The sequence below is a fragment of the Berghia stephanieae genome, chromosome 12, assembly GCF_034508935.2.
Source record: "Berghia stephanieae isolate SIO BIC M18660-M18661 chromosome 12, UCSD_Bste_1.3, whole genome shotgun sequence".
Classification (NCBI taxonomy): Eukaryota; Metazoa; Mollusca; class Gastropoda; order Nudibranchia; family Aeolidiidae; genus Berghia; species Berghia stephanieae.
In genome coordinates, this window is record NC_088371.1 from 34,584,723 (window position 1) to 34,606,268 (window position 21,546).

General features: G+C 36.9%; 2 protein-coding genes across 5 annotated transcripts in view; one reads left to right on the forward strand and one right to left on the reverse strand.

Annotated features, from left to right (window-relative positions):
• LOC144957839 (uncharacterized) overlaps positions 1–1,097 on the forward strand; it is a 4,684-nt gene extending 3,587 nt beyond the window's left edge. The window contains exon 2 of the mRNA XM_078889301.1: positions 1–1,097. This exon is cut by the window's left edge and continues 884 nt beyond it. The gene's annotated coding sequence lies outside the window, so the exon portion shown is untranslated.
• Positions 1,098–3,908: 2,811 nt separating this feature from the next.
• The window catches only part of LOC144958054 (CDK5 regulatory subunit-associated protein 3-like), a 30,675-nt gene continuing 13,037 nt past the window's right edge, over positions 3,909–21,546 (reverse strand). For 2 of the 4 annotated variants that reach the window (XM_078889646.1, XM_078889649.1), the window contains exons 7-14: positions 21,066–21,155; positions 18,963–19,099; positions 18,277–18,443; positions 14,844–14,974; positions 12,366–12,524; positions 9,698–9,894; positions 8,651–8,822; positions 3,909–6,050 (exon numbers count right to left, since the gene is read on the reverse strand). In XM_078889646.1, coding sequence (XP_078745772.1) covers positions 5,979–6,050; positions 8,651–8,822; positions 9,698–9,894; positions 12,366–12,524; positions 14,844–14,974; positions 18,277–18,443; positions 18,963–19,099; positions 21,066–21,155 — 1,125 coding nt within the window. In that variant the 3' untranslated portion in view covers positions 3,909–5,978. The remainder of the gene's footprint in view (positions 6,051–8,650; positions 8,823–9,697; positions 9,895–12,365; positions 12,525–14,843; positions 14,975–18,276; positions 18,444–18,962; positions 19,100–21,065; positions 21,156–21,546) is intronic. The other 2 variants (XM_078889647.1, XM_078889650.1) reach the window with 1 other exon arrangement.

Below are 21,546 nucleotides of genomic sequence, written 5' to 3' on the forward strand. Positions count from 1 at the left end.
ATTAATGTTAATTTTTTAAACATCCAGCACTGAATTACAAGCAAATCTAAAGATACAATCCAGTTTTATAATAAGAATAATAGATGACTGCCTGTTCCTGATGGCCTTTCTTCAAATATAGCCTGTGTGTGTGTGTGTGTGTGTGTGTGTGTGTGTGAATGTGTATGTGTTATAATAATTTGACGATAACTTATTATCATGGAGATGGTGTTTCATTTACTTTAAAAGCCCCTTCTCTAAAAAAAAAAAAAAAATTTAGATTAAAAAATAAAAAAAAGCAGAAAGAGAAAACTTAAAAGTGAAAACAAAAACAAACAAAAAAAAACCCCAGGCTGAACGGCCTTTCATCATCTAAAAAAAAATAAAAGAAATAAGTACATGTATATTGTAAAAACGCTGGTTATCACTTATCCCCATACGTTAAAAAGAAGGATAATTCAGTAAACCATTTCAATCCATTAAAAATATAATCAGTTACTTCCCCTTGATCACATCGTACACCTTTTCATCACCATTTCATTTTGAACAAAATGTCAAAACAAAACAGCATTTATCGTCATCTATTACTGTTTCCCCCAACTGCCCTCAATTCTCCTCTTTTATTCAACCTCTCTCTCTCTCTCTCTCTCTCTCTCTCTCTCTCTCTCTCTCCGTGCCCCCCCCCCCCCTCTCACTCTCTCTCTCTCCCTCAATCAATCAGTTTGTCTATATATTTATCTATCTATTTCTTTCTCTCTCTCTCTCTGTCTCTCTCTCTATCTATCTCTCTCTCTCTCTCTCTCTCTCTCTCTCTCTCTCTCCCTCTTTCTCAATTAATCAGTCTATTTTTCTATCTATCTATCGATTTGTTTGTCTGCCTGCTTGCTATCTATGTCTGTCAGTCTGCCTATCTATCTTTCAATTTGGAGTTTATGCACGTGTGTGAGGGAGAGTGTGAGTGTATATATATATGTGTGTGTGTGTGTGTGTGTGTGTGTATGTGTGTTAGTGTCTTATAAGAACTCCTTTGATGTCTTTATACCAATTATCAACAGATGACACAGTTATTGTAAATATGATGTTCTGACATTTATTTCAATAAAATGTAATTGATCTTGTTTCAGTATCAATTTTTGATTTATTATCAAAGTACAGTACTTAATGATAATTTGTTTGTTGTTTTGTTTGTTTTAAACGGTTTTACGGTGCTTGCAACCTATTTAGGTCATTTCAGCGCCAATAAAATGAAAATAAAAATATAGATTTACAAGTAAAAGTACCCAAGAAAAAGTAAGAGAAAGAGGAATGGTACAAATAGGGAAAAGATGTAGATCCCAAGAGCACACTATTCCCAGCGAAGACTGGAGTAACCCAGGCGTCAGGCGCAGTGCAGCACCGCAAATCGAGCTAATGCGAATTGATTTGCTCAAACTTTTCCCGTAGCACAATATCCAATAAACATACTCAAAGCGCTATACAAAGGGTCTCAAGCCAACAGCAACACTTAACATGTAGGACGAGACATGATGCCTGTTAGGAGATAAGGCATCTTTTTTTCCAAAAGAGACAATGCTGTTAACAATGTCATTTTACACCTGAGTATGGTGAGAGCATGTGAGTAAAGAGCCTTTTCCAATGACTCAACCACTCAACAAGAGCAGTACACGAACCTGGGACCTATCGATCCGAGGGCGAGTGTCATACTGCTAGACCACAAAGCCACACAATAAGATCGATAAGCGATAAAGTCTCACTAACTCCCCCACAGAGCTTTTATATAGCGCAATATCCATTAAACGTGCTCAAAGCGCTTTATCTAGGTGGGGTCCCCGACCTCCCATAGTGGGCAGGGATGTTCTTGTTATGTCTTCTATCGCCCTGTATCTGTTTTTCAATTTGCTTTCTGCCTTTGTCTTGGAATGGGATTACTTGGTTTTGTCCTCACTCTGGTCGGAGTTCTTGGCTTGGAGGTAAACAGTCGAATGTATATAGATTTGGGAAATTATATTATATTCCCTGTAAAGCATCTCTCTGTTATGCATTGTATTATTTTTGTTTTACATATAATTTGTAAACATGTGAGTGTGTTCTTCTTAGCGGGGACCTGTGCTTGTGTCTGGATGAGACATTTAGGTGATCTCAATCTTTGTACATTGATAGTGTGCTCTTGGAATCTACATTTGTTCTCTATTTGAGCTAATTCCCCTTTGCCTTCCCTTTTCTTGGGTACTTTAATTGTAAGTCTCGAACTTTTTACTATCCCATTTTCTACCTTTTTACTGGCTCTGAAATGAACTTAATGTGTTGCAAGCGCCGTAAAACCCTTAAAAACAAAACGTAGCGCTTTACAAGGTGTCCCTGGCCAACAGCAACAATTAACAGGACGGGACATGATACTTGTTAGACGATAATATATTTTTTTCGGACAGAGACAATGCTGTTAACAGCCAGGTACTCATTTTACACTCGAGTATGGTGAGAGAATGTGAGTAAAAAGCCTTTTCCAAGGGCTCAACTATGCGCAGAGCAAGGCTCAAACCCAGGATCTTCCGATCCAAAAGCAAGTGTCATACCACGTGACTACATAGTCGCACAAGGTGGCTGGGTTGTTTCATTTGCTAACAACAAGAGATGAAGTGAGTAGAAAAGTGCCAGAAGATAACAATGAATAATTTTATTTCACGGCGATGATGGGGTTTGAACCTGCGACCTTATTGGTACAACTCCGTCTGGCCGGTGAGAGCGTGACTCTACCATATGAGCTATCCACGAACGCAAAAACATTTGTATCAAACTCGGGTCATTCATTACTAGAGCCCTCACTCACCGACTACTGGAGACCACGGTCCAACACACAACCACCGCGAAGTTAGCTAGCCAGCAATTAAGCTTAATAGCCAACATTCTCAACACAAACATATAGCATAGAAACAATTGAGACATTGAGTATGCTCCGGTGTATGGGGTGAATTATTAATTCAGAAAAGTTAGCTCAAATTCTTGCAGTGAGCGGCTGAACGTTGAATCCTTTAGAAAGGCTCTTTACTCATGGAGCTGGAGTTTAACCTGGTTTCTATAGCATGAAACGGACAATAGCAATTGCTTGCTATCTTTTGGATAGGATGCTAGATTATCGCAAAATACATTCCACCGAATCTAACAGACTCAGCTACCCATTCACTGCTGGGTGGACAGGGGGATCAGAAAAAATTTTGATTGCAGCCGGGATCAAACTTGGTCCCTTTGTGTGTGATGCGAGTGCTCTACCAACTGAGCTATTGGGACCTCCTTAAATAAATGAAATAAAATAATAAAAATATAATACCCCCAAGGGAACATTTGTGCAGCTATGTGGTCTTGTGGTATGAAAATCGCTTTCGGATCGGAAGGTCCTGGGTTCGAGCCTCTCTCGGCGCAGAGTTGAGTCCTTGGAGAAGGCTCTTTACTCACTTTCTCTCATCATACTCAGGTGTAAAATGAGTACCTGGACATCAACAGCGTTGTCTCTGTCCCAAAAAATTGTAATATCGCCTGACAGGCGTCATATCTTACATGTTATGTGTCACAATTGGCCAGGGACCCCTTGTAAAGCGCTTTGAGCATGTTTAGTGGATATTGCGCTCAAGTTTGTTTATTTTTATGGTCCTTTCCGAGAAGACTAAAATATCCCAGGGACCACCCGCAGTGCAGCACTGCAAAGTGAGCTAGGACTAGATGGCCACACAGTGTTGTAGCCGCTAGTCAAACTCAATACCTTCAGGGTATGAAGCAAAGACCAAAACGCTGAGCCACGCTGTCCCCATTTGTGACCAAATTTGTAAAATTTGTACCTGATTAACATAATTATGTCTGTCAGGACCCAAAAACTTGGCAACAAACTGAACATTTTTAAAAATTCAAAACTGAAACAATAAATGTACAAACCGCTATTTTCCCATCATTGCATGTTAATTTGGATATTTATTTGATAATCAATATTCATAACAAATGTATTGAATGACGTAACTCGGACTGTTGCTGCTCTCTTGGTGCTTTGTTTGTTTTTAAGGGCCCTACGGCGCTTGCAACACATTAAGGTCATATCAGCGCCAGCAAAAAGGAAGAAAATGGGATAGTAAAAAGTTCCAGAATTACAATTTTTAAAGCACCCAAGAAAATGTGAAACAAAAGGGGAATTGGTTCAAATAGGAAACAGATGCAGATTTCAAGAGCACACTATCAAAGTACTTAGTTTGAGATCACCTAAAAGTCTCATCCAGACACAAGCACAGGCTCCCCACTAAGAGGAACACACTCAAATGTTTACAAATCATATATAATATGAAAACAAAACATAATACAGTGCATAACAGAGAGATGATTTACAAGACAAAAAACATCATCTCCTAAAACTTTAATTATTCAATTGACTGTTTCCCTCCCAGCTAGGGTATCTACCAAATGAGCTATTGGGACCCCTGGACAGGATTAAAAATGTATTTAATTATTGGTTGTCCGAGGGGTAAATGATAATACAGTAATATTGATCACATTTCTTCAAAAAGTTAATACTCATCTACACCTGAGTCAAATGAAACTTTTGAACCAAAAGAAAAATACAAGCAAATTGATAGCTGTTTCTATCCTAGTCCTCACCACTCTGGTCTATTTGCCAAGGAGCAACAATACACGTCCATTCTTAATAAATAATTTTATTCTTTAAAAATTGTACTCAATTATACATCGTACATTCACAAATAAAAACATTTGTTAAAGTCATAACATAGGTTTCAACCCAATACAGATAAAGATAAGGAGGGAATTTACAGTCATATTTTCCAAGTATGGATAAAATGAAAAAAATTAGGCTGAACTACGCCTGTTCTTTCAAATGGTATCCATTATTTCAATGCAAACAGCTAGTATACTACGCCTGTTCCTTCAATTGGTATCCATTATTTCAATGAAAGTTACCAGTAGACTACGCTTGTTCTTTCAAATCGTACCCATTATTTCAATGCAAATTGCGAGTATACTACGCCTGTTCTTTCAAATGGTATCCATTATTTCAATGCAAACAGCTAGTATACTACACCTGTTCTTTCAAATCGTACCCATTATTTCAATACAAACAGCAAGTGGACCAAATGCATGTTCTTTTCCCAAAAATAAAACAGTATGAAACTTATGTTAAGTATTGAATAAAGTAAGGGAGGAAATTAGGGGTTTACAAAATTGTGTCTATGCACGGTTCTCCCCCTTGGTCTTCAGATAAAAATGAACTGACTCATACACACATAGTCATTTCTTATCCTATCACATTCATTGCTAAAATAAAATAAAAATATGAATATGCATACACCCCATAACCTTTTGCTGTCACGTCTTCAGAGATGCCAACACATGCTTTATTCCAAATCGTAACGAAATAAGAGAAATAATAAATAAGTAATCAAATTTAGAAGAAAAAAAAAAAAAAACTCAAATTGAGGCATATCTAATTAAATTCAGTTCAATATAAACACAAGGTTATGTAGATTTCTCATAGCCTATCATTTCACATATAATTTTTTATGGCAACATTATAGCTGTTAATCTACAAATTTTCCCTTAATTGAAAAAAAAAAATTAAAATATCACCTTCTACGACAGTCGAGTGATAAAAATCAGTCTAGGGTTGCATTAAGAACAGCACTGCATGACTTCCTGTGGAGAAATGAGTTGCCATAAAATTTGTACTGTTTTCCACAAATCTTTGAGCACTAACAGTCCCTCCTATATTAAAGACCTCCTAAAAAGTCTATGTCCCCAATAGAAACTTAAGTTCAAGCAATGACCTTGTCAAACAATAAGACCTTGCGTAAAACAGGTGAGCAATCTTTCCTATTTTCTATGTCTTGATTCCCTATTTGTTGCTTTTTCTGGCGGTTCTATATCACACACAACTATTCCGATTTCGACTTCCATACTCTTGAGGTTGACATCTCTGATTTATCCTGTCCTGTGGTTTTTGTTATTATTTATATCGTATTGATTTCGCCTACTATGTTCACCCGGCGTCCGTTGTATTTCTTGGAGATTTCACTTTGAAGCTGTAGATGAAAGAGAAAAAAAAAAATAATTTAAAAGGCATTTTAAATATTATCAAACCGATTACTAAGATGCAGAGTAGTTAAGGCATTGTATGATTGTATGGTGACCTGGAAGGTCCCAGGTTTGAAACACGCTTCAGGCAATTTTGTTGGGGTTTTTTTATAGACTTGTAAATGAGCTCTATAAAAATTGACTGAGACTGAACCTCACTGAAACTCATTGTATCGTATCAGAAAAATCCAAAGAATCGAGATGAATAGTAAGCAGCAAGCTCACTTGAGCAAAACAATGGCAGAAAACTAATTTACGTGGGAATTAATTAGGCTACTTACAATTGTCTCTTATAATTAGGTACCCAATTAGTGAAGAAACGGTCAACCAGTTTGTTTACAACGTGAGGCAATCAAGATGTGCTTGTAGCAATCATATAACTTTTGATTTGAAGGTGTCTTCATTACGCACTTCCGCTTTCGCATTAAACTTTTTCATACTTTTAGGTTCCACAAAGTAAATGTGGTCAATTTTGGCTTAGACGAAACAGTGAAATTTATCGCTCTGCGGCTCCATTAAAATTGGCTACCATTGGAATCACGACAGGTTTGGAATGTGAAAAGATAATTTCACGAAGGCTGTGTGAAAATACACTGGGATGTGTTCAGACACGACATTTCTAAGAAGTATCGCTTAGCCTTGGTAAAATATATCCATCGTAAATCCAAACGGCCCTTGAGCTATGCGTAGCGCTGTGGAACATTCCTAATTACTTCACAGTCATTCGACTATGATTCATGAATTCTTTCTTTCCTTTTTAAAAATATTTGAATTTGATAGATTTCAGTTAATTGACTGATAACTTTCAGGTCTATTTTTACTTGGGCAAGATTTTTAACACCCAATTTGCCTACTTTGGACAGCATAGGTGTTCCTGTTGACATCAGACACCTTGTTTGATGAATTATCTATATGCCTTTATGGAATGCCTTGGTGACGGCATATCACGATATCGTACATAATTTTTAGATTTCTGTTTTGTTTACTGCAGTGTACTACTTATGAATGAACACTGAAAGAAATTTAATAATTTTTCATTTACAATCCTTACATTTTAACCAAACTATGTCTGGAGTGAAAATCATATCTTGATTTATTGAAATGAAACTGACTAATTATTACCTCAAACAAATTCATGTACGAGACTACCGTATTAGTATTTAAAATTACACAGTGACCAACTTTTTCAAAGAGCTTAAACGGAACAACCTACCGCACAATACCGTCATGACCAAAAATAAAAAGTAGTATCTTTGGACAATAATATAATATTCTTCAGAGCCATTCGACTCATGGAGCCGGAGTTTGGCCCGGTTTTTACAGCGTGAAACAGACAATAGCAATTGTTTGCTACCCTTTGGATAGGACGCTAGTCTACCGCAAAGTGGAAGTCAGGTCCCAATAGCTCAGTTGGCAGAGCACTCAATTCACACGCAAAGGGACCGAAGTTGATCCCGGATGCAGTCGAGATTTTCTTCTGACCCCCCTGTCCACCCAGCAGTGATCTGGTGAAAAGTACTTTGCGATAGATTATATAATAAAATTTAGATTGAAAGCTTGTTCTTTTCCTCGTTTTACTTTGCTAGTTAAAAAAGTATAATTCTCTGACATGCACAGGTCATTTCCATACACATGAACAGTCTATTTATTTTTTATTAAAATCTTTCTCAGATTTCCAAATTGGACAGCCTCCCTTTTAACAGGACAGTTAGCCATTATGATACTACAGTCCACTCTGGATGTTGCGATTATCCAGAGTGGACTGTATATTAACAATAAGAAATTGGAGTAGGCAATCACACAAGCAAACTTTGTGTTTTGTTTTGTTTTTAAGGAATTTACGGCGCTTGCAACACATTAAGGTCATATCAGAGCCTGTAAAAAGGAAGAAAATGGGATAGTAAAAAGTTCTAGAATTACAATTAAAGCTTCTAAGAAAAGGTAAGACAAAGAGCAACTGGTAAGAAATAGGGATCAGATGTAGAATCCAAGAGCATACCATCAATGTACATAGTCTGAGGTCGCTGATAAGTCTCATCCGGACATGAGCACAAGATCTAACAAAGAGGAATACACTTAAATGCTTATAATATTATACATTCAAAATGTTCAAAACAGACATAGGGGGATAGAAGACACAGTATGTACCTTGCTGCCCACTGTGGCAGACATGCTAAATTGAATACTTCAAATTTAGTAATTTTTATGTCAAATTATAGTAATTTGACAAGGAAATTCGTAATTTTTGAAATTGTGTATGAACAACCAAAATATTATTATTATTATTACTATTACAATAGTAGTAATAGTAGTAGTAGTAGTTGTTCTTCTTCTTCCTATCATTATTATTATTATTAATATTAAGTATTACTAAGAATTAAAAATTCGTAATCTTCCATAAAATTTAGTATTTGGCCATGAAATTTGTCGTAAAATTACGAAAAATTCCTAACATTCGGCATGTATGTTATGGGAGGTCAGGAATCCCACCCAGCAAACAAACTTCAAGGTCTGAATAAATGCACAAAATAATACAATTTAATTTTACCTGAGTCTGTAAAAATTTTGTTTTCTTCCTGTAAACCTCAATGTGAGGCAACAGTTCTGCTTCCTCCTTGACGGCTTCCTGCCTCAAATCAGCCATTTCTTTGCCTTTGAAAGCCAATTTCTCGGCACGAACCAGCTTTTGACGTAGGGAGTCTCTCACTCTATCCACGTATCTAGGAAAGAGACGTAATATGCATTGTTATAGCAAGTTATATAGCTCTGAGATTATTGATTTACATTTTTAGTCTCTCACTCTGCCACGTACCTAGGGAAGAGACGTAATATACATTGTTATAGCAAGTTATATAGCTCTGAGATTATTGATTTACATTTTTAGTCTCTCACTCTGTCCAGATATCTAGGGAAAAGACGTAATATAAATTGTTATTGCAAGTTATATAGCTCTGAGATTATTGATTTACATTTTAGTCTCTCACTCTATCCACGTATCTAGGGAAGGGACGTAATATACATTGTTATAGCAAGTTATATAGCTCTTAGATTATTGATATACATTTTTAGTCTCTCACTCTATCCACGTATCTAGGGAAGGGACGTAATATACATTGTTATAGCAAGTTATATAGCTCTTAGATTATTGATATACATTTTTAGTCTCTCACTCTATCCACGTATCTAGGGAAGAGACGTAATATACAAGTTATATAGCTTTTAGATTATTGATTTACACTTTTTTTAAATTAAAAGATTACATTAGATACCGTCGCCTTGGCATTCCATGAGGGAAATATAGAAAATCCATCAAACAGATGTCTGATGTCAACAGGAATCACTGATGTTCTGATGTTCTCCAAATGAGCAAATTGGGGGTTAATGATCTTGCCCAAGCAAAAAAACAAAAAACAACTGAAAGTGCCTGAAGCATTGTCCTGGGTCACAATTAAACCAGTTGACCCCCCCCCCCCCCCCCTCACCCCAGCTCACGTGTGCTGCACAACAACCTTTTGGTACACCGCAAAACACACCATTAATTCTAATATTATTATCTTATTAATACATTCAAACCATCATTTTTATTTCAACTCACCTTGGAGAATCCCGTATCAACAAGAGATGCTGCATCTTCTCCGAGGTCAAGGACTCCAGAATGTCCTTCACCCTGGTCAACATGGCTGTGATGATAGATTTGTCCAGGTGGATCTGACTAGGAGCTGAACTCAAGTGGTTTTCTGAACCTTTCAACTTGGAGAGCTCGTTTACTCTTTGATTGAGGAATGCTTTCAGCTGAAAAAAATTTTGAAAATTTCTTTTTGAAAAATCAAAATTAACCTCTCCTTACCGGCCATTTTCAGAATTTTCCCCAAAACTTCACACCCACCCAACACAAAAACAGATATATCTTACTCAGAAAAGAAACAAGCACATTCTATACATAATATTGTTCGACAATAGGCTTCAACAGTCGTGGCGTCACTTCCCTTGTAATGACACATAGTAACTGGTACTAAACTATCGGAACAATAGCAGACGCCCTTATGAAATACTTCTCCGACGAGCATAAAAGTGTATCCAGAGGAGAAAAACATTATAAATCTGATCATGTTTTGACTTTTATACATTCTGATCATAATGTTTTGACTTTTATACATTCTGATCATATGACATGTGAAAAAGTTCTAGCCAGCATGAAGAATAAAAAGTTCCGATTTTCTTTGTTTAGAACCAAGCTGATGGTTGCTGGGCAGACATGACATCAGACAATTGAATCCTTTATGAAATGGGCTCTATCACAGAATGTCACGTTTTTATAGCTATAGCAAAAAGAAATGAAATCTGGATGAGAAAAGAGATGGTTGCATCGCAACAAATGTGACGATTTTCCAATAGGTGGTAAAAAAAAAAAAAATTATTTATCCCTCTGCGCCACGATATCATATGATATCATTGCCTAGGCATTCCACGAAGGAATATAGATAACTCATCAATCAAGATGTCTGATGTCAACAGGAATCACCCATGTTGTCCAAGTGAGCAAATTGGAGGTTATTAATCTTGCTCAAGGAATAAAAAAACAAAAGTGCCTGAAGCAGGGCTCGAACCCGGGTCATCCGGATCACAGTGCAATGCCTTAACCACTCGGCCACAGGAGAGGGTTAAACAATGGGTGCGTCAACTTCAGGTGATTATTTCAATAAAACTTTGAAGGGTTTTACATTTGGTTTCGTTTTTCTATCATGTAATAAATGGCATTACAGTGAATCACCTTAACTCTCTCCTTACCAACTACAAATAAATAACAATGTGAAATTGACTGTAAGCTTCAATTTAACATACGAAAACAGAGAAAATGGACGTTTCATGTTTACCCTTTATCAACAAAACAGGATGAATGAATGAAACACTACAGACGAATGAGATAATGTGGTAGTGGCATTGTTAAGATGAATAAACCCAACTCACCTTGGTTTACTCATCTTAACAACGCCTCTACCACATTATCTCATTCGTCTGTCGTGTCCCATATATCTTGTTTTGTTGATAAAGGGGAAATCTGAAACATCCATTTTATCTGTTTTCGTATGTTAAATTGAAGTTTGCAGTCAATTTCGATTGTTATTTATTTCTTCGACCATCGAGCAGCAACATCTACCTTACCAACAACAGGAAAATCGTCACATTCGTGACGACACAACCAACATTTTTCTCATTAAGGCTTCATTTGTACATCACAAAAAATTTGACTATTTCATTTGGCTACAATTATTCTGTTATGTAGAGCTTGTTTAGCTGAACAAAATTATGTATAGCATGTATAATTCCTTCAGAGTTTAGAGTTTTAAAAACTAATTTGATGTTGGATGGGTATGACATTTCGGGGGGGGGGGGGGGGAGATGGTAGGTACAGAGAGAGTTAACAAAGCCATTCTCTCATCTCTCATTTGTCTTTAGTGCTTCATTCATCATATTTTGTTGACAAAGGGGAAACCCGAAACATCCACATTACCTGTCTTCGTTAATTAAATTCAAGCTTCCATTCCATTTGACTATTCTCATTTACCGCCTATATGCCTATAGCCTTTGTGCGGCTATGTGGTCTTGTGGTATGACACTCGCTTTCGGATCAGAAGGTCCTGGGCTTGAGCCTCGCTCGGTGCATAGTTGAGTCCTTGGAAAAAACTCTTTACTCACATTCTCTCACCGTACTCAGGTGTAAAATGAGTACCTGGCCGTTAACAGCGTTGTCTCTGTCCGAAAAAAAAAATTGTAATATCACATAGCAAGCGTCATGTCCCGTCCTACATGTTAAGTCTTGCTGTTGACCAGGGACCCCTTGTAAAGCGCTTTGAGCACGTTTAGTGGATACTGCGCTATATAAAAGCTCAATTTTTTTAATATAGCAGGACTCAAACCCAGGAACTACAGGTCACAAATCCACTTGAAGAAAACAAAAACCAAAAAAAAAAAAAAAAAGCCGCACTTTACCTCATGTAAGTCGTCCACAACGGCATTCCTGGTTTCTGGGTTATCCAGAACAATCCCAGGATCTACAGGTCACAAATCCACTTGAAGAAAACAACCAAAAAAAAAATAAACGGGTTATCCAGAACAAACTCAGGATCTACAGGTCACAGATCCACTTGAAGAAAACAACCAAAAACAAAACCGGGTTATCCAGAACAAACCCAGGATCTACAGGTAACAAATCCACTTAAAGAAAACCCAAAAAAAATTTTTTTTTAAATACCGCACTTTACCTCATGTAAGTCGTCCACAAAGGCATTTCTGGTTTCTGGGTTGTCCAGAACCCTCAAGGCATCCTTCCCTTTGGCCACGGATTTGTCCTTCTCCTCAAGGGTGGTCTGGTCCACGATGCACCAATCCACCTCGTCCGAGTCAGAGGAGCCTCGGGTAGACTGTGTCATAACACAATGAAAGAGAATTGCTATCAAAGAGATTTTGTCTAAGTAAAAAGGAGAAAGTTATGAAGGATGGCGATCACACTCTTCACAAATATATTAGTTCTCCATCAGGAGCCGTCGCCTTATATCTATAAAAACAAAGACAACACGTCACCTTAATTAATTCGCGCAACTGTGATTTAAATTAAATACTATCTTTTATATACACACACAAGTTCGGACTAAAGGCCAGAGGTATGGCCTATCTCAATTAATCAAATTAATATATAAAGTGTTGCTATTGGTTCTTGGTTGTATATTTTTACATTTTTGTGCATTTGGATATATATATGTATACATTGTCACCATAAATTCTCAACTTTGTGTTTATGCATGCCACGTCTGTAAATGAATTTCCATTTTTTTTTTTTTTTTTTATGAGTAAAGTATATATAATTATCATTAACCCTTACTGAAACCAATACTGACTACGACTTTTCAGTTTAGGATCAACACCACCAAAAAAAAAATTAAAAAATTAAAAAGTACACAAGAATGCAATGACACATTCATATCAAAATATTTGAGCTTTTATATAGCGCAATATCCACTAAACGTGCTCAAAGCGCTTTACAAGGGGTTCACTAGCCAATAGCAACACTGAACGTGTAGAATGAGACATGACACCTGTTAGGCGATATTATAACAATTTTTTCGGACAGAGACAACCCTGTTAACGGCTAGGTACTCATTGTACACCCAGAGTACGGTAAGAGAATGTGAGTAAAGAGTCTTTTCCGAGGACTCAACTATGCACTGAGCGAGGCTCGAACCCAGGACCTTCCAATCCGAAAACGAGTGTCATACCACAAGACCACATAGCCGTACAGAGGTAAAATAGATGCATTTGAGGATTGTGTCAAAAGGTTGTTCTTGTGACATTCGCCACAAAAAATACTCCAATACTACTCCAATATAAACTAAGGAAAAGTTCGCTTTCAACAATTTCTCTGGGTTAAATAATATATGATAAATAAACGAAAAACTGACAATATTTCAGCTATTCTACTATTGGAGTTCGATATTCAGTCTTTGGTTAATTCTACATTATTTAAATAAATGATACTGATGAACATGAATTTTTTCCTTAGTTTTTCGGAATAAATTATTGCTTTTGACATAAATATGACTTTTGGCATAACTTCATATGTGAAACAATTAAAATAGTGCGGCTATGTGGTCTAGTGGTATGACACTTGCTTTCGGATCGGAATATCCTGGGTTTGAGCCTCGCTCGACGCATAGTTGAGTCCTTGGAAAAGGCTCTTTACTCACATTCTCTCACCGTACTCAAGTGTAAAATGAGTAACTGGCGTTGTCTGTGTCCGAAAATATTTTTGTAATATTGCCTAAAAAGGCGTCATGTCCCTACATGCTAAATGCTGTTGTTTGCCAGGGATCTCTTGTAAAGCGCTTTGAGTACGTTTAGTGGATATTGCGCTATTAATAAAAGCTCAATTATTTTTTTTTAATGTCACCTCATCACGAAAATGGGCTAGGGCAAAATAACAACACTGTTCGAAAGATCCAATGGCCTTATAGTTATAGAGATACCTGTACATAAATACTAAATGAAGTCAAATAAATTACAAATTAGACAGTCAGGGTTTCAAACTGTTCAGCTATGTGGTCTTGTCAGACCTGAAAAAAATTGAAAACTTCAAATTTAGTAATTTTTATGTCAATTTTTAGTAATTTGACAAGGAAATTCGTAATTTCTGAAATTGTTTATATGAACAACCACAATATTATTATAGTAGTAGTAGTAGTAGTAGTAGTAGTAGTAGTAGTAGTAGTAGTAGTAGTAGTTGTTCTTCTTCTTCTTCCTATCATTTATCTAAGTATTACTATGAATTAAAAATTCGTAATTTTCCATAAAATTTCAAAATTGGCCATGAAATTTGTCTAAAATTCGTAAAATTACGAAAATTTTGGCAGGTATGTCTTGTGGTATGACTGTCACTTTTGGATGGGAAGGTCCAAAGTTCAAGTCCTGTTCTGAGCAGAGCTTAGTCTAGTCTGTGGAAAAGGCTCTTTAATAATGCTCTTTCACCATTCTCGGGTGTAAAACGATTACCTCACCTAATTTCTTAATGTGCCAGTCAATTGCTGTATCAACTGCGCCAAAGCCCCCTTCACCCCCCCCCCCCTCCACCGCGTGTCACAGCCCCCTTCACGCTCCCCCCAACTCCCCACATATCCTGCATCAAAAAAGATACATTAAAAGCAATTTTTAAAAAATACTATTGTGTAAACAAAACAAGGTTCACTGACCATTCCATTGCCTGTGGTCTCCCCGCCTCCTTCCACTGTGATGTCGCCCAGGTCAAAATCTATCTCGTCCCCAAAGTCGATACCTCCGTCATCCTCTGCATCCAAATTACCCCAGTCTATACCGCCATCTGCTGGATTTTAAAAATATATAACGTAACATACACGGTAAGAGTTGTTTAGACAGAGCTTCGTTAAAACAAGACATTAGAATACCTTGTTATGAAAAAACAAAATAATGAATATTAATAATAATAATAATAATAATAATAATAGATCTTTATTGTCCACAAATATGGCAATTTGTCATTTAGTTACACTTGTCATAACGTTATATGATAACTATAACATTGAACAGACACCTCACTCCTACCCATTCTCTCTCTCTCTCTCTCTCTCTCTCTCTCTCTCTCTCTCTCTCTCTCTCTCTCTCTCTCTCTCTCTCTCTCTTCTCTCTCTCTCTTCTCTCTTTCACGCATGCGACATACACAACATCAACATTTTCATTTCATTTTCAATTCGTTACATTCTTGGCAATTCAACACCAAATATTATCATCATTATCAATTGGTCACTTCATCTAGCCTAACACTAAACAAATTAATCAGTCAATCAGTCAACGCATCAATCCTTGGTTTTGCTGTACCATATGAAATATTCAACATTTTTATTGCTGATGGAACGAACGTTGATTTATACTTGTTAGTTCCACATTTAATCTGACAAAAACTTCTCCCAGATGGCAAAATATCAAATTCATGGTATAAAATATGTTTTTTTATTGTTGGTAATTGAGAATGCTTTCCTTTCTATTGCTTTTCCATGAATTCTTTCTACTTCATCAACAGGATGGTTTATTATTTTTGATGCCTCTTTGTAATTCTAAATCATCATACAATGCTTTATATAATATTAAGCGAAGGATAGGTCTTCAATCAACAAATCGCGAAATAAGATGAAATTAGTGGTGCACTTTTGTGTCGGAAGTAAACAAGGCCGCCGCCATTTCGATTTCCTTGAGACAAAAACATTGATACGAACGATTTTTCCGAGGATTTGAAGCAGAACTCTAAACGTTAAAGTTTGAAGTACATACCATTCATTAATACGAACAATCATACAACGTTTAATACGTAAATGAGTGAAACGTTGCCATGAAACAAATAAATATCAAAAGAATTCATCACATAGGTGTAACTGTGCGTCGCTATTCAGCGCCGCCATTTTGAAAAAAAAAAAAAAAAAGCTTGAAGCTGTGGATTCTATCCAGTAATATACAACAATTAACTCTCTCGAGTTCACCCTCATTTACAATCGAACAAATTTGTTCGATTTTCCATGCATATGAACTCGAGAGAGTTAACATAACATCTTCAAAAATAAAAACAAAACAAACAAGTTGATAAAAATTTATCTCGTCTCCAAAGTCGATACCTCCGTCATCCTCTCCATCCAAATTACCCATTCTATACCGCCATCTGCTGGGATTTCAAAAATATATAACATAACATATCACCAACGGTAAGGGGTGCTTAGACAGAGCTTTTTTTTGTTTGTTTTTTGCTTTAGGTCTCTTCCAACACAATTGAGGTTATATGAGAGACCGCTGAAACAAAAAAACAAGCAATCCAACAAAAATAGTACAAATGTAAATCAAAATCATAACCTAAAGATATCATAAGCTAAATTATAAATAACCAAGAACAAACAGGCAGAAGATTTACAGAAAAAAAATATCCCCTGTCAAAAATACAATCACAAACCAAAGAAGCAGGATAGGCTAGTAAAGAGAAGAAGAAACGACATCACTATCGGATCGTACACCCATGGGAACATCATAGGTATATGATTTAAGGGTGATGCTCCCATCCAACCACCCGCAGACAGAGCTTCAGTTAAAAAGACATTAGAATACCTTGTTATGAAAAAAACAAAATAATGAATATTAAGCTTGAAGATGTGGATTCTAACAAGAAATATACAACAATTAACACAACATCTTTAAAATAAAAACAAAACAAACAAGTTGATAAAACTCAAAATCTATCTTGTCCCCAAGTCGATACCTCCACCATCCTCTTCATCCAAATCACCCCAGTCTATACCACCATCTGCTGGGATTTCGTAAATATATAACATAACATATCTCCCACGGTAAGGTTTGCTTAGACAGAGCTTAAGTTAAAAAAGACCTTAGAATAACTCATTATGAAAAAAAAATCATGAATATTAACTCTCTCGAGTTCATATGAATGGAAAATCGAACAAATTTGTTCCGATTTTCAATGACCTGCCCTGACCTCTAAAAAGTAATATACAATTTTTCTTTTAATTCCCTTTATTCATCCGATTGGGGAAATTTTTCTCTAGCGTCTATTCCAAGACGTAACATCTTCAAAAAACAAAAAAAAAAAACATTAAAAAAAACCAAAAAAAACAAAAAACAAGATGATGCTTTGTCCACAATTTTTTTTAACCTTTGAGAAACTATTCCTGCTATCACAATAAATAAATAAATAAATAAATTCACTTTATTCATCCCCAAGGGGAAATTTGTCTTTAGGGTCTATTCCAAGGGAAAACTGGAATAACCCAGGCTTCAGCCGCAGTGCAGCGCTGCAAAGTAAGCTAGGGCGAGGTGACTTTCTCAAGACCACACAACGAGGCGGGTGGTCAGACACAGTACCTTTTGGGTACGAAGCAAAGGCCGTACCGCTGAGCCACGCTGTCCCAGACTGTATTTAACCCAGCAAAACTGATGACAACAAAAACTTTTCCTCCATCTGTATATAACACTCTTTCAGCAGACACCAGACACAGTATATTCTCTGCCCTCCTTTACAGCCTCTTTAAAGACAGAGTACTTCCTTTCAAGTTTTCAGGGGGTGATTTTATTGATTTTCTTGAATGATATATATGATCGAATGTGCAGATATGTATAAGCGCTTCCTAGCATTTTTGGTCAAAAGGGGCGCTATAGAAATTACCCATTATTATTATTATTATCATTATCATTATTGTGATGAATATTATGAAGCCGACATGTGAAAAAAAAAAAAAAAGAGCTTTTATAAAGTGCAATTCCACTAAACATGCTCAAAGCGCTTTACAAGGGGTCCCTGGCCAATAGCAACACTTAACATGAAGGACGGGATTTAACCCCATGAGGCAATAATACAATTTTTTTCGGACAGACAACACTGTTAACGACCAGGTACTCATTTTACACCTGAGTACGGTGAGAGAATGTGAGTAAAGGACTCAACTATGTGCCGAGCAAGGCTCGAACCCAGGACCTTCTGATCTGAAAGCGAGTGTCATACCACAAGACTACACGGCCTCATGCCGATCAAATCTGCATATTGGCAGTTCTGGTAATGAAATTAGTAATTAACAAAAAACAATAAAGAAAAAAAATCAATTAAAAACTCCCAACCACTCTCAGCTTCTGGCGATGGGTCCTGCTCATCCGATATGTCGATGGTTATCTCCACCTCCTCCACTTTAGCAGGCTCCTTGCCCTTCCTCCATTCGAATGTTGTTGTGTTGCCCTTGGCAACAATGTGACGCAGCATGGTCATGTCGACGTCGGGTTTATAACCTCTGTTATAAAAGGAGAAAGATGTAAGTAAAGATCACAAAGTTCAAAGTTGAGCATTTTTGATAATTTTGATTTTACAAAACAATTTCAAACCAGTCATGATGAAATATACACTTCATGTCCTCCTCGAGTTTATCACCTCTACTTATAAAGGAGAAAGAACAAACTGAGCATTTTGCTAATTTTGATTTTACAAAAATTTTGTAAATCATTCCCAGTGAATTAGAAATAAATATGTCATTAGAGAATTGGGAAAAAATATTCAAAATAAATTTTTTAAAAGACATCTTACAAAATCTACTTGAGACTCCTGGTAAAGTGTTATGAGCATATATTGCGGTTACTGCGCTTGCTAAAAGCTCAAGTTCTTGGGGCAGGGGGAGGTGGGGGGGGGGGGTTCTTTTAAAAAAATTTTGTTTTTAACTCATTCCCAGTGAAGTAGAAATAAATATGTCAGAAGAGAATTGATAAAAATATTCTAAATATTTTTTTTTAAAGACAAGCTAAAAAAATCGACTTACTCGCCAATGACATAGGAAGTGAAGCCGTCATAATATTCTAGAGCTGGAGAAAGTTCTCCGACCATCTCTGCAATGTTTTTTAACACATTGGGTACATCTTTGACCAGACTGGCAAACTCTGTCTTAATTTTCTCCCCCTGTAGAAAAATTATAAAATGCATTCGTTGAGCACCTTGGCAGCTATGTCATCTTGTGATATAACACTCGCCTTTGGACCGGAAGGTTAAGAGTTTCAAGTCCTTCTCAGAGCAGCGCATAGTTGAGTCTTTGGAAAAGGCTCTTTACTCACACTCTTTCACCATACTCAGTTGTAGAATGAGTACCGGGCTGTTAACAGCGTTGTCTCTTAGTACAAAAGATCGCAATATCACCTTACAGGCACGAAGACCAGTCCAACACGTTACGTATTGTTGCTGGCTAGGGACCCCATGTAAAGCGCTTTGAGCACATTTAGTGGATATTGCGTATTATAAACGCTCTAGTTGGCACAAGTCTGTCTGCACGGGGGTGTACGTTCATAAATCTAGCCATTGCACGATAAGGATATGATGGAGGCGATGACAATGATCACGTCGGTCATGATGATGAAGATAAATAAAATAAAATAAATACAATTCCCTTTATTCATCCCATAGGAGAAATTTGTCTCTCGGGTCTATTCCAAGGGAAGACTGGAATAACCCAGGCGACAACCACGCGCAATGCAGCGCTGCAAATAGAGCTAGGGTGAGGTGACTTGCTCAAGGCCACACAGCGCAGCGGCGGGTGATCGAACTCTGATCACACTTAATTTCATAACTTTAAGGTCAACAGAACAATCAACAAAGTCTTCTGGCCTTTTTGAAACTGAGGCGATTGAAAGCAAAATTTCAAAGTGAAATGTAAGTGTTAAATCTGAAAATGAAAATCTTAAGTCGACCATAACAATGTAAACAACAGCACATTTTCATTATCAAACTATAACTAAATTGACTATGTCAAGGTCAAGAAAATAACATTCTTTGACTCAATGACTCAACTCAAGTGAGGTATGGTATCAAATGTGAAATTTGTACATTGACAATGCATGGCAGAGTGTCAAGTTGGATGACTGCTCACAAGACTAAAACTAGTTGGTAACAACAAGAGATGAAGTGAGTAGAAAAATGCCAGAAGACAATAGAGAATAAAAAATTTTCGCGGTGGTGATGGGGGTTTGAACCCGCGACCTTATTGGTACTACAACTCCACCTGGCCGGTGAGAGCGTGACTCTACCGTATGAGCTATCCACGTTGGAGTGGAGCGATTTTTAAAAAAACTTTCTTTCTTATTTTTACTTTTCATGAGACTCAAGAGGGTTGGGGGATCAATTGTTGGCCAATGCTGGTAGGTCAGAACTCAGATTACAGTCATAGGATTTCCTCTTCCATTCAGGCCAAAGCTTCACACATTGAAGATTGGTGTGCCCGTCGAGCGTCTATCTGGTTGTTTCAGTCTCCAGTAGTGTTGAGAAGAAGAGACTGTTTGAAGATCTTGCTACTGGATGCTTGCCTCTTTATTGTGTTGGAGTTTATTCCATTGGCGAATTATGGAATAAAACATGAGTGCACATCTGCTTGTGATTGAACGTTGAAAAGAGAGTTTTGAATTTCGAAATACTGTTGTTGATTTTTTGAAGGTGCTGTGTGGGAATATTTATTTGTCCTAGAAGAGCTGTGTGGAACACAACCAACTTGTTGTTTAACGCGCCATTGATCTAATGTTTGCCAACCCAGTTTTTTATTGTACAGGTCTGAAATAAAAATAGAGATCTTCAGCAAATCATTTTGAACTTAAGACCTTAATTTATCACGTGATCGCTTATAATAGAAAGGGAATTCCTTAGTGACGAGTGCAAAAGTTTGTCACTTTGTTGTCGAAATTTTTGTGTCGGATTCTCACCCTATTTATGATGAAGTTGGCTTAAAAAAGATTAATACCATTTAGAATTATTGATTTATGTCGATTTCTTTTCATCACAAACCTATGTATGTAATGCATTATGTATGAATATCTTTGGGGTCCCGTAACAACCTCCAATCGTCCAGAAGAAGAAAGTTGGGACACCCACTCCCATAATTTACCTCAATTCCCATTTTCTTGCAAGCTGTAGAATACTGTCGACGCAAATCAGCGCTGCTGCTGGCACTCTCAGTTTCTTTGCGTAAACAATCCTGAAATTATAAACATGATAAGCTTATGTAGATTGAAGGTCTTGATAGCTCAGTTGGTAGAGCATTCGCTTCACATGCATAAGGACTGTGATAGATCCCTACGCAATCAAGATTTTTTTTTATTTTAGACCCCACCTGTCCATCCAGCAGTGACTGGGTAGCTGTGTCTGCTAAATCTAGTGGAAAGTACTTTGTAATAGATTAGCATCTTATCCAAAGAATAGCAAGCAATTGCTATTGTCCGTTTCACACGATAGAAATCAGGATAAACTTTGGCTCTGGAGAACTACTTTTTAAATATCTTGAATCAGATCCTTTTCAGATATTACATCTGGCCATTATGTCAGGTATTCAAAATTCTACTTATAAAAAAATGATATTAAGTTCAATG